Source organism: Panthera pardus, unplaced genomic scaffold (genome assembly GCF_024362965.1).
Source record: "Panthera pardus isolate Hobbes unplaced genomic scaffold, ASM2436296v1 HiC_scaffold_16, whole genome shotgun sequence".
NCBI lineage: Eukaryota > Metazoa > Chordata > Mammalia > Carnivora > Felidae > Panthera > Panthera pardus.
The window spans coordinates 70787273-70800079 of record NW_026526721.1 but is presented as its reverse complement, the minus strand read 5'-3'; the positions used below and the strand labels follow the sequence as shown (position 1 = coordinate 70800079).

The following is a 12807-nucleotide window of genomic DNA, read 5'->3' as shown; positions in this document are numbered from 1 at the left end:
CAAGCCTGAGCTTGTTGTGAAAGCAATGATTGTCCTTTTTTCATACTCAATATTCTTAGCATCTAGAACACTGTGTCACATTCAGTAAATGTTTGGTGAACTAAACTCAAATGAAGCAGATGTAGTGACTTGTTATAACAGCAAATACTCTCTGAAGGTTATGTTCTTTATAGAAATAATAATAATAAACTTTTATTTAGTGCTTTATAATAGGATTTGTACAAATCCTTAGCTTATATTTTTTCAGTCTTTATGGCAAATCTATGAGGTAGGTGTTGTTAATCTTTCCCCCATCCCCCTTTAAGTGATGAGGAAACAGAAGTGGAGAGAAGTTAAGCAAGTTAATTAAAGTCACATAGCTAGTAAATGATGGTGCCAAGTTGCCAGTCCAGATCTGTTAAACTATAAAACTTGCTATGTTTTGTGCCCCTCACTGCACTGTAGTGACTCACAGTTCACATTCCTGCTACAGAAGAGACATTTCCACACTTGAGTCCATGTTGTTCTAGGTAGTTTATTAGGGAGATTGGGCTTTCTGACAGGGCATCACTGGAGCCTGGCTGGCAGAACTCTGCTAGGCCTCCTGAAGGCCATATTTATACATAGGGTGACCATGTATCTTGGTTTATTTGTGACTAAGGGTTTTCCTGGGACACAGGACTCAAAGTGCTAAAACCAAGAAAATCCTGAGCCAACCTGAGAATTGGTAAACCTATATGTCTCACTTTAATCTTACCAGTTTAAGCTCTGAGCAAGAGCAAGTATGTGGAGAAGTATGTGGAAATAAAGAAGAGAAAGAAAATGATAGCTTATTGCAAAGATTCTATTAATTCTCTTTATGAAAAATTTCTCAGTAATAGTAAGCATATCTCAGTTGGCCACTTGATAGAATATATATTATGTAGAACAATATCTTCTAGAAATCTGTATTTTTTTTTTTTGAAAAAAATACATAATGTTTTAAAATACTGTTCAGTAGGGGCGCTTGGGTGGCTCAGTTGGTTAAGCATCTGACTCTTGATTTCGGCTCAGGTCATAACCTCATGGTTCCTGAGATCAAGCCCTGTATTGGGCTGTGCACTGACAGGACAGAGCCCGCTTGGGATTCTGTCTCTGCCTCTCTCTCTGCCTCTTTCCCTATTCTCTCTCTCTTACTCTCTCTCAAAATAAATAAAGAAACTTAAAAAAAATTGGACAAAGACTTGAGTAGGTATTTAACAAAGAGAGATACACCAGTGATCACTAAGCACCCCAAAAAGTGTTCAACATCATTAATCATCATGGAAATGTAAATTACAGCACAAGACATCATTACACACTCACTAGAATGACTAAATTTAAACTGACAACAGTGGAGCACCTGAGTGGCTCAGTCAGTTAGGCATCCATCCCTCCATCTCGGCTCAGATCATGATTTCATGATTTGTGAGGTCAAGCCCCACGTCAGGCTCTGTGCTGATAGCACGGGGCCTGCTTGGGATTCTCTCTCTCCCTGTTTCTCTGCCCTCTTCTCTCTCTCTTTCAAATTAAATAAACATAAAAGAACTGACACCACCAAATGTTTATTGAGGATGTGGAGCAACCAGTGTTCTCATACGTTGCTTATAGAATTGTAAAAATGGGACATGTACTTTAACATAAGAATTTGGCAGATTTAACTGCTTTGTTGAGGTATAATATACAAATAATAAAATCTATCTATTTTAAGTGTGCGGTTCAGTGAATTTTGGCAAATGGATGCAGTCACGAAATTATCAACACAGTCAAGGTCTATAGCATTTCCATCAACCATTTTCCACTTTACAGTAGGTAACTCAACCCCAGGCAACTACTGCCCTGTGTTCTGTTGATACAGTTTTGCCTTTTCTAGAGTTTCATAGAAATGGAATCAAGTATTATGTAGTGTTTGGTGTATGGCTTCTTAGCAAACTATTTTTGAGATTACTGATGTATTTTGAAATGGGCAAAAGAATGGACATTTCACAAAAAGAAGGTAAATGAATGGCCGACATGCACACAAAATGATACTCGATATCATTAGTCATTGGAGAGATACAAATTAAAACTGCAGTGAGATACCACTTTTCACCTACCATAATAGCTAAGATTAAAGATTGACAACACAAGTGTGGGCAGGTGGAACTCAAATACGTTGCTGGGTGAATGCAAAATGATATAGCTCCTTTCAAAAACAGATTGGCAATGTTTTAAAAAAGTTAAGCCTACACATAACAAATAATTTATCCATTATATTTGAAGGTAAAACCATCAAGAATTTCACTGACATAATGCTGAGCCAAAAAAAGCCAGATTAAAAAAATTACATATGATTCCATTTTTATGAGTTTTGGAATAAGTAAAACTAATTGTATTAATTTCTTATTGCTGCCATAATGAATTACCACAAATTTTGATTTTAAACACAAATTTATTATCTTACAGTTTTGTAGGTTCAAGGTCTAAATCTTGGTCTCATGAGGCTAAAATCAAAATGCTGGCAGAACTTTATTCTTCTCTGCAGGCTCTGAGTAAGATACATTTCCTTGCCTTTTTCAGCTTCTACAGAGAGGCTCTCTGCATTCCTTGACTCTTGACCAAGAGTAATCTTCAAGCCAGCATTGCATTACACTGGCCTCCTCTTCTGCCTCCCTCTTCTACTTTTAAGGACCCTTTTGATTACATTGAGCCCATTCAAATAATTCACAATAATCTCCCTATTTTAAGATCAGCTGATTAGCAGTTTTATTTTTATCTTCAATCTTAATTCCTCTTTGCCATGTAAAGTAACATATTCATAGTTCCAGAGATTATGTCTTGGACATCTTTGGGGACTGTTACTCTGCCTTCCATACGAATTTAAGGTGAAAAAAAATTAGAATAGTGGTTATCTCTTAGGAGCACCCTGTAGCGTGGTGAGGGGAATTGACTGGTAAGGAATGAGTGGGAATTTTCTGGCAAAGTAGAAATGTCTTATATCATGAGAGAGGTGTATATTACAAAGATGTATTCATTTGTCAAGTATGTAGCTTAAGGTCTGTGCATTTCAGTGTATATGAATTTTACCTTAAAAAGTGCTGTTAAAAATAAGAATTGAGGGAGGCATGGTGAATGGGTTAGTAGCATGGATGAAACAAGAATGGCAGTAGGTTGATATTTTTGAAGCTGGATGAGTGCTATTATATTCTTATACTGATATACATTATACTATTCTATTTGTTTTAATTTGGAATTTTTCATATTAAAAAGTTAAAAGAATTTCCATTTGGGGCACTTGGGTGGCTCCGTCGGTTGAGCGTCCGACTTCAGCTCAAGTCATGATCTCATGGTTTGTGGGTTTGAGCCCCACGTCAGCCTCTGTGCTGACAGCTCAGAGCCTGGAGCCTGCTTCAGATTCTGTGTCTCCCTCTGTCTCTCTGTTCATTCCCCACTCACTCTGTCTCTCTTGCTCTCACAAAAATAAACAAACATTAAAAAAAAAAAAAAAAAACTTTTAAAAGAATGCCGATTTAGTTCTAAGGAAGTTAAATCACTAACTGGCATGAGATAATGTTTATTAGTAAAATTGCATTCGATTTATTTCAGATGTTAATTTTAAAACCTCAAACTTCCCAGTAACAGCCAGACTCTCTTTTTTTGGCAGCCATGAAGAAATGTACTCAGGACGCCCTTATGGAGCCCTTGATTCAGGTTTCAATAGTGTGGACAGTGGTGATAAGAGATGGTCAGGAAATGAAGTAAGTGTTTCTTCTATTCTGCATGTTCTGACCCCTAAGAGGCAATAAAATGATGAAAATGGAAAGATTCTTAATTGAATTCAGTTTCTCATTATGTAAAATATAGAAAAGCCAAAAGAGAGGAAAAAAATCCCACAGAGAGCTACCATTCAGAAATGATATTTTGTTTCTTTGCTGTCTTTTTGCCAAGTGTTTTACATGTTTGTTACTTCATTGTTTTGTATAAATAGCTTAATATCCTGGAAAACCAAATAGGCTTAATATCCTGCAAATCCAAATGAGCCAATTACAACTGAAGCCTAAAATTTGCCAGACTGGGTAACCTTGAGCAGAGGTGGTAGAAGGGATGCTGGGAGATGAGAAAATAGGACTACAGGCTGATGGGTAATGAGGCAAGAACCTTAGTGAAGACTATTAACATGCTCAAGATAAATAATTTTCTTAGCTAATTATATCTTTTTTCTCCTGTGTTAAATTTTATTATGCTTTCCCTCTTTAAATTAAAGGGTAGAATATTTTAGCTCTAAATTGGGCTAACTGATGAAATAAGCTTTTGTTAACAAGACTGATAACCTCCCATTTGTAACATTGTCTCACTCATTCCCAAACAAATCAACTTCAGACCACAGCCCATTTGTAATTTGGAATTACTTGTGTGTGAGTGGGTGTGTACATAATTATATCTGTATCCACACAGATATCTGTGTAGATACTTCAAATTCATGTTTATTTATAGTCATATATAACTTCTCATCTCTTTTTAATTGTAGTCAAATATACGTAACATAAAACGGACCATTTTAACCATTCTTAAGTATATTCATACTGTTGGAAAACAATCACCACCACCACTCCAGAACTTTTTTGCTGTTTCTTCTTAAATATAAATTTTAGTGAGCTTATGGTGTGTCCACGCTTTAAATACTGTGTTGTTTAAAGTTTGAAATGTGTTTAAATGTTACTGCTATTTTTTTTAAGCCTACAGATGAATTTTCAGATCTGCCTCTTCGAGTAGCAGAAATTACTAAAGAACAAAGACTACGAAGAGAAAGCCAGTACCAGGAGAATCGCAGCAGTTTAGTAGTAACAAATGGTGGAGGTAGGCATGATTCCTTGTGACAGCGAAAGCCTTTGTAATTATTCCGATTGTTTAAGTGGTCTTTTTTCACATCTACTCCTTTTGTTTGTGTATTCTCTCTCGGGTCATTATTTGACCACTTCCAGGAATTCGATGTGCTTCTTGACATCTGCCTTTGCGTTCATCTGGAATTGTGTTCTTCAGGGGCATCTAAATCCAAATTGTCTTTATTTTGGTATTTAAAAATTTATAATTGGAATTAATTTTTTTTAATTTGTCATTTTTTTAATAGCTCATTAACAGGCAGAGCTATTTCTACTTTGGGCTTCTGAGGCAGACTCTTGATTTTAGCATTCTATTCAACCTTGCTTTAGTTTGAATTCCCAAATCCTAAGGTTTAAATATTGAGGGCCAGCTATAATGGAGATATTATTTTGGTTTTCTAGAAATCCATTTGATAAGAGCTTTCATCTTTCTTTTTAAGCTTTTATTTGAATTCCACTTAGTTAACATACAGTATTACTGTATGTTTTAGGTGTTTTGGTGTAGTTTTAAGTGTATAGTGTAGTAATTCAACACTTCCATATATCACCCTCTGCTCATCATGACAAGTGCACTTCTTAATCCCCAACACCTGTTTATCCCATCTCCCCCACCCTCCTCCCCTCTGGTAACCATCAGTTTGTTCTCTATAATTAAGAGTCTGTTTCTTAATATCTGTCTCTCTCTCTCCCCCTCCCCCCTTTTCCCTTTGTTTTGTTTCTTAAATTTCACATATGAGTGAAATCGTATGATATTTGTCTTTGGCTTTATTTTGCTTAGCATTATACTCTGCAGCTCTATCCATGTCATTGCAGATGGCAAGGTTTCATTCTTTTTTATAGCTGAATAATATTTGATTGTGTATATATACCACATCTCCTTTATCCATTCATCTGTCAGTGGACACTTGGGCTGCTTCCGTATCTTGGCTATTGTAAATAATGCTGTAAACTATTGTAAATAATAACATAGAGAGGGAGCAAAAAATAAGGCTGCTATAAACATAAACTGGGTACTGGTAAATACCCAGTAGTGCAATTGCTGGATCATAGAGTAGTTCTACTTTTAACTTTTTGAGGAACCTTCATCCTGTTTTCCACAGTGGCTGCACCAGTTTGCATTCCCACCAAGAGTGCACAAGTGTTCCTTTTTCTCCACATTCTTACCAACATCTGTTGTTTCTTGTGTTGTTGTTTAGCCATTCTGCCAGGTGTGAGGTGATATCTCATTGTAGTTTTGATTTGCATTTTCCTGATGATAAGTGATGATGAGTATCTTTTCATGTGTCTGTTAGCCATCTGTATGTTTTCCTAAGAGCTTTCATCCTTGAATGATGATTTCAATTAAGTGGCTTGCTCTCTTTTTTTTTCCTTACCATTTTATATTCTTTTTTACTCCTGTTACTTACCATTCCATTCACATTTTAGTAGTTTTCTTTTTAATCTTGCTTCCACATGAGCTCTCTTTCCCTTTAGTTCATTTCAGACTTAAAATAATTTTTTTTTTTTAATCTATGCTGTCCAGTATGGTAGCCACTAGCTACATGTGGTTATTTGAAATAAGGCCTTTCTAAATTAAGATGTACTGTAAGTGTACATAAACCAATACAGATTGGATTATGAAGCCTTTGCATGAAAAAAAAAGAATGTAAAATATCAGTAATACTTTCTATTGATTATATGCTGTAATAATACTTCAGATATATTGGACAAAGTAAAATATACTATTAAAACTAATATCACCTTTTTTTAATGTGGCTACTAGATAATTTTTAATTACTTATGTGGGTTCACTTTTATGACTTGCATTCTGTTTCTTTTGGACTGCACTGGCCTAGGTAGTATGAAAAAGTGATGTTGCTTTCTTGGGAAGTAGTCATAATGACTTAATCATTGATTTAGTTACACAAATTGTAACACATTGAAAAAAATACATTTATGTACCTGGTTTATAATTTGGATATAGACTTATAACCTTTTCATCCTTTTACCTATTATTATAACTCTAATAACTCAAAATTCATTTTTATATCAATTGCAGTTATGGAATTATTTAGAAATAATTGAATCTGAAAACAGAAATAGCTTTCTCCGAGTTCATTATTCCCAGCAACTACAACTTTTGGGCAATCTATAGAAATAGAACATCATACAGTAATGCCTGGGATTTAGTTTCTGGAGTAACTTTAGAAAGTTTAGTAGTAAGTTTTTTTTTTCTAGTGTGCCATTTTAAGTAGTTTTTAAAAGTAGTTACTTTTTGGGGTGCCTGGCTGGCTCAGTTGGTGGAGCATGCAACTCTTGATCTCAGGGTTATAGGTTTAAGCCCCACATTGAGTGTAGAGATTACTTAAAAATAAAATCTTTAAAATAAGGTTACTTTTTAAACTTAAAAATAATGGAGCACTCCCAAATGTATTAGAATATATAATGATGGGGCTATATCTTACTTAAATGCCTTTCCTCACCCCAAAGCATTTGAGAAGCAAAAATTCTCAAATGATTGCTGCTACAAATTGCTACAAAATGTCTACATTGCTGAGCTCTAGAAAATAAATTTCTAAATAAGAATATCATTGTTCTAATTGTGGACAACAGTTACAGAAAGAGAAACAGTAGTCAGTATCTGTTTCTTTATCTCTAAGTTCACTTTCCTCCTATCCTTCCTTTTGACTTGACTGTGTTAGGTTTTCTGCCTCCCAGTTCCTTGAAGAGATATAATTAAGCCCCAAAGCTAAAACGTGAGGGAAAAAAATCTAAAAGAAGATGTAACTTCTCATGTTTAAAAATTCTTCTTCTCTTTGTCTCACAAACTCAAACTGTTTTGTTTAAAACATTAAAGAGCTAACCAAAAAAAATAAATAAAAATTAAAAAAATATATGTATGTATATATATACACATACATATATATATGTGTGTATATATATATATACACATACATATATATATATACACATATATATATATATATATACATATATATATTAGAGGTTTGTAGTCCTGTAATTACTATCAATTACTGTATTCTTTAGTGAATTAGGACTAAGATTTTTCTGGAACTTATTTTTGTGAGTGGCCATGGACTGTAAAAGAAAGGCTTACCCAATTTACACTTCTCATTCCTCCTGCTTTCAGAGTAGAAGGTGTTAGGGAAAAGGAAAGAATACAACTGAATGTCTTTATTGGCTATTGAATTTGACTGTTGTGTGTGTGTGGTGTGGACAGTGGAACATGATCTGGATCAGATCGACTACATCGACAGCTGTACTGCAGAGGAGGAAGAAGATGAGATGAGACAGCCCAAGGGCCTGGACTCAGACAGCCTCAGTTCCCAGTTTATGGCATATATTGAACAACGGCGAATCTCTCATGAGGTACTACACACATTTAAGCCAAAATCTGTTGCTGTCCCCTAGTAAAACAGTTCATGGTGGCATAAATTTCAGTTGTATCAGTGATTTGTTGCTTTAAGCCTAATTATTTGTTTTATGATGTTCAGTTCCAATTTCATGATTGAATTTTTCAGGTTTATTGTAAAAAATCAGACAATAAGTAGGGGTTAGCTTTATTTTTCAAATAAAAAGACAGATTTCAGAATTTTGAAGAATGAGGAGTCCTAAGAGTATCCTACGCCTTTAAAGAAAGTACAAAGAATGTAATGCTTTTTCTTTGTTGTTCTTAGTGCTTTTTTATTGTTACTAACTAGTAAATCATAGTTTGATCAGTAATTAAGAATCAAACCAAACTGCTGACTTTGGAGCACATACAAACTTAACCATAGAATTTTTGTTATGTGCTTAATTGTATTGGAGCTTTTATGCCAAGTCGCACAGAATATAAATTGTTTGCCATTATCATTCTTGGGTGTCTCTTCTAGTGGAGCATTGAGTTGCCCTAGAAAACAAATAAGCATTCAGCCCACTGTAGAATCTCTGCCAATCCCCCAAGGGTCTCAGTGGAAATTGCATTCTTCAGTGTATCTAGTCAGCATAATGGAATGGCTCCACTTCAGTGTGTGTGATGTTAATGTCTGGAATTGGTCCCAGGCTCTGAGCAGGGGTTATTTGAGAAACACTTGGGGCCTTTTTAGAGAATGATGTATTTAGCCTTTTAGAAATCGAGAATAATCACTCAAGTGGGGTGTGCTGTGGAGTGATATTATCATTCCTTAAAAAAAATCCTTCAGTCTTCCTGTCTGAAGACTTCTGAACATAGTAGTTTTTGTTGGTGTTCAGAAGACACTCTTGTATGTGAAGTTGGATAAAATTGTATAAATCAAAGTCCTGCAGCCCAGAAATAGCAGTGTACCAGGTGACTAATGAAACTACGTGTGATTCAGGCCATGAACATTCTTGTTAGCGCGAAGGACAACTGCTTTGCAAAAAAATTAAAATTTAATGCACATTGTAATCTTAAAGGGAATTGTTTTTCTTTCATTGTGGTCTTTCTCTTTGATCATTTTATGGTAGTTAGACTGCAGAGATGAGGTATCTCTATTAAAAGTAAAAATGCCTGTTATACTACTGAAAAATTGCAGTGTCATTTGTTAAAGCCATTACTATTTTGTAAAATTTTTTTTTAATTCCAGCTATACTTGTGTGGTAGTCTTTATGATTCTATGTCATAACCCTCTTTATGACTTCTGTGTCATAAGGTTTTCTACAATTTAGCACCTATAAAAATATGATGAAGCAGCATTATTTTAGATGGTTTAACAGCCAGTGAAGAAGTATTTTTTATATTCTTCAATACTATCTGAAAAAAGAGTTGTTAAAAAAAACCGAATCTATATGAGATTTTAAATACTCTGCTATTGTTTAATTTTGTTATAATACCTCTCACAAATATAGAGGTATTGTGATAAAATAAGGTATAGCTTATATTTATAGGATATGACATTTTCAAAATGAAACCAATGTCACATTCATTTTATCATGAAAATTTCATGTACCTCCTACAATAATTGCAGATAATTGCAGTATTGTAAAACCAGAGTGTTAAGTCACTGATGTTAACATAATAGGAGAGATTTTTGTTTATTTTAAAACCCAATGTTCACTGAAATTAGAATAATTATTCTTTGATCAGGGTTCTAGAATTATATCTCATTTTGTATGATCCTCAGGCCTAAACTTCAAGGGAGTCTGCTTTAGCCTTTTGCAGTAATTCATCAAAGATTTTCTAATTCTATGTGATGTACCCATTTCTTGGCGATAGACTATAAATAATTTTACACTTGATTTTCAGATACCCTTTTTGGATAAGGTGGTTTTCTTTCCCTTTAAGAATACCCACTTTTTAATGATTATTTTTGGTGTTGAAATAAGGTTGTATTGCTTCTATACATTCTTATTTGACAGAATACATGTTGTGATAACCTATAAGCCTTTACCTTTGATTTATAATTTTATTGTTCAGTATGTGGTCCATATCACTGAGTCCAGTTTAATTTTTCTCGGTGATGTTTTTTTTTGAAATGACCTTTACCCTTTAGTTTATAAATAAAGTTGCCAGTGTTTTTCTTTTAGTTAACACCATATTTTACCATAAAGAGAAGTTACTTTTTGCTTTATCTTAATATTCCACCAATATCCGCAGGACTATTTGTATGACTAAACATAAGTAACAATTTGTGATGGTGAAGTAAAGAAATGGAATCTGCCCAGTGAACTCCCCCTTACTAGAAATATTGAGAGAGGCTGAGCACAGGTTAGAGTAGTGCAGGTAGAAATTCCTGTTCTGAATGGAAATTTGTATGAGGTGACACCTAAGATCTTCTCAAGTTTGAACACCTTACTACATATTACTAAATATTACTCTATGGTCAGTGAGTATTACTGTATGGTCAGTGTAATTTACATAATACAGGGAGAAGGAAACCCACTTTTTTAAGAATAAGTGTTTTTGGGCTATACATAGTGTTTTGTTAACCAAAGTAGTAATATAGCTTATAATGAATGCTTTTAAACGTAAAAATTTACATTTGAAGATTTTGTTGAACTATTTTTTAGTGTAATATACAGATCTTTAAATGCCAAGTCATCTGTGAACTATGTAGTCACAGTGTTGTGGATACATATGTTAAATTGATTTATTTCTGCTCTTTTGGCCTAGGGTTCACCCATAAAGCCAGTACCTCTGAGGGAGTTTCAAAAAACAGAAGACATGAGAAGATATTCACATCAAAACAGGTTTGAAAAAAACAGTTCTCTTCAATTGTTTCTGTCTTTAAAACTCATCAGTGAGAGCATGAAATGATTTTGGTTTTGTGCAGATTTGTGTATGATGAACATACTTAGATACTGTGTGTTTTAGAAACCATGTATTCAGAGCCGAGTGACAGTGTGCTTTTTGCTCATGCAATAGAAAAAGAAGTAAAATTGATTTATTGATTCTAAATTCAGACTGCCTAAACCATTACTTGTACAATTATTTGATTTGAAGGTACTTAATAGCAGGGAGATTTTGTGGTGATGTCTGGATTTATGCACTAAGAGGGCTAAATAAATTTCAGGAGTCCTGAAAAAATTTTTTGCCTTAAACTTTTGGCTAGAAACAGGGAGCTAGACGGAGACAGCAATATGTATCCTCATTATATCTCAATTGAGATGATCGTTTCACTACGCTTAGTGCCTCACAGAATATTTCTAAAATTAACTTGACTGCTTAGAGCACTGCTGCTTATTCTTGAATTCCAAAGTTTCTTGCCAGACACTGTATCACAGTAGTTGAAAAATTCACAGCCTTTGGGTCTTTGCTTCCTCTATTTTGTATGAAGTTTTTTGTTTTTGTTTTTAACAACTTTGTGTTTGCTTGGGTTTTTTTGTAATTTTTTTATTTTTGAGAGAGAGAGAGAGAGAGACTGCAAGCCAGGGAGAGGGGTAGAGGGAGAGAAAGAGAGAGACAGACAGACACACACACACACACAAAGAGAAAGAGAATCCCAAGCAGATTCCACACTCAGCTCAAAGCCCAATGTGGGGCTCAATCCCACAAACTGTGAGATTATGACCTGAGCCAAAATCAAGATTCAGACGCTTAACCAACTGAATTATCCAGGCACCCCTGTATGAAGTCTTAAAGTAGTAAACTTGACATACTTGTTCTTAAACAACAGTAAATCTCCTTTATGGAAAGTGTCATACCTAGTTCTTTACTTATACTTGATAGGATGTTAAAGTTGTTTTGGGAACTGAGATATAGATGGGTAGAAAATATGGGAGAATAGTGAAAGAAAGAAATCTCCTAATTGGCCTTTTATAGTCTCATAGGTTAGTTCATGGGGACTTAGTTAAATTTCATATCTTTTTTTTTTTAATGTTTATTTATTTTGAGAGAGAGAGAGAGAGAGAGAGAGAGAGCTGTGAGTGCAGAGTCTGACATAGGTCTTGATCTCACCAACTGTGAGATCTTGGCCTGAGCCAAAATCAAGAGTCAGACACTTAACTGACTGAGCCATGCAGGTGCCCCTAAATTTCAAATCTTTGAAATTGAAATTTATCTCAGAAAGGCTTTTTATTTGCCTTGTGTCCTTATATTGAGGGTGTGGTCTTTTGAGATTTCAGTTTCACACAGGGGTATCCTATTGTGTTTTTCCACTTTGATCGGGCCCACACTTCATCTCCTGTCCTTCTTACCTCCTGCATCTATCATAAGGAAGGCTCAAGATCTCTGGAATTTAGTAGAAACCCTCAAGGTGAAAGCCAGCTTTTTTCTTTTTTCAGTTTCATTATGTATTAGTTTTTTAATGTTTATGCAACAAATTACCACAAATTTAGCAGCTTAAAATGTAGTAACTCAGTTCTGTGGAATAGCAGTCTGGGTAGGCTTGCCTTCATTCTCCACTTAGGGTCTGGCAAGCCAAAGCCAATGTACTGGGTGGCCTAGATTCTTACCTGGAGACACTGGGGGAGAACCCACTTGCAGGCTCATCCAGGTTGTTGGCAGAATTCAGTT

The 12807-nt window shown here is 34.8% G+C and overlaps 1 protein-coding gene across 11 annotated transcripts in view; it reads left to right on the top strand.

Moving 5' to 3' along the window:
- The window catches only part of LRCH3 (leucine rich repeats and calponin homology domain containing 3), a 146049-nt gene that overhangs the window by 66241 nt on the left and 67001 nt on the right, over positions 1-12807 (top strand). For all 11 annotated transcript variants that reach the window (XR_002079748.2, XR_008422470.1, XM_019448670.2 and 8 more), the window contains exons 7-10: positions 3641-3734; positions 4713-4833; positions 8077-8225; positions 10966-11042. Coding sequence is in view for 9 of the 11 variants with exons in the window: in XM_019448670.2 (XP_019304215.1) it covers positions 3641-3734; positions 4713-4833; positions 8077-8225; positions 10966-11042 (441 nt within the window). In the remaining 2 variants the exon portion in view is untranslated. The remainder of the gene's footprint in view (positions 1-3640; positions 3735-4712; positions 4834-8076; positions 8226-10965; positions 11043-12807) is intronic.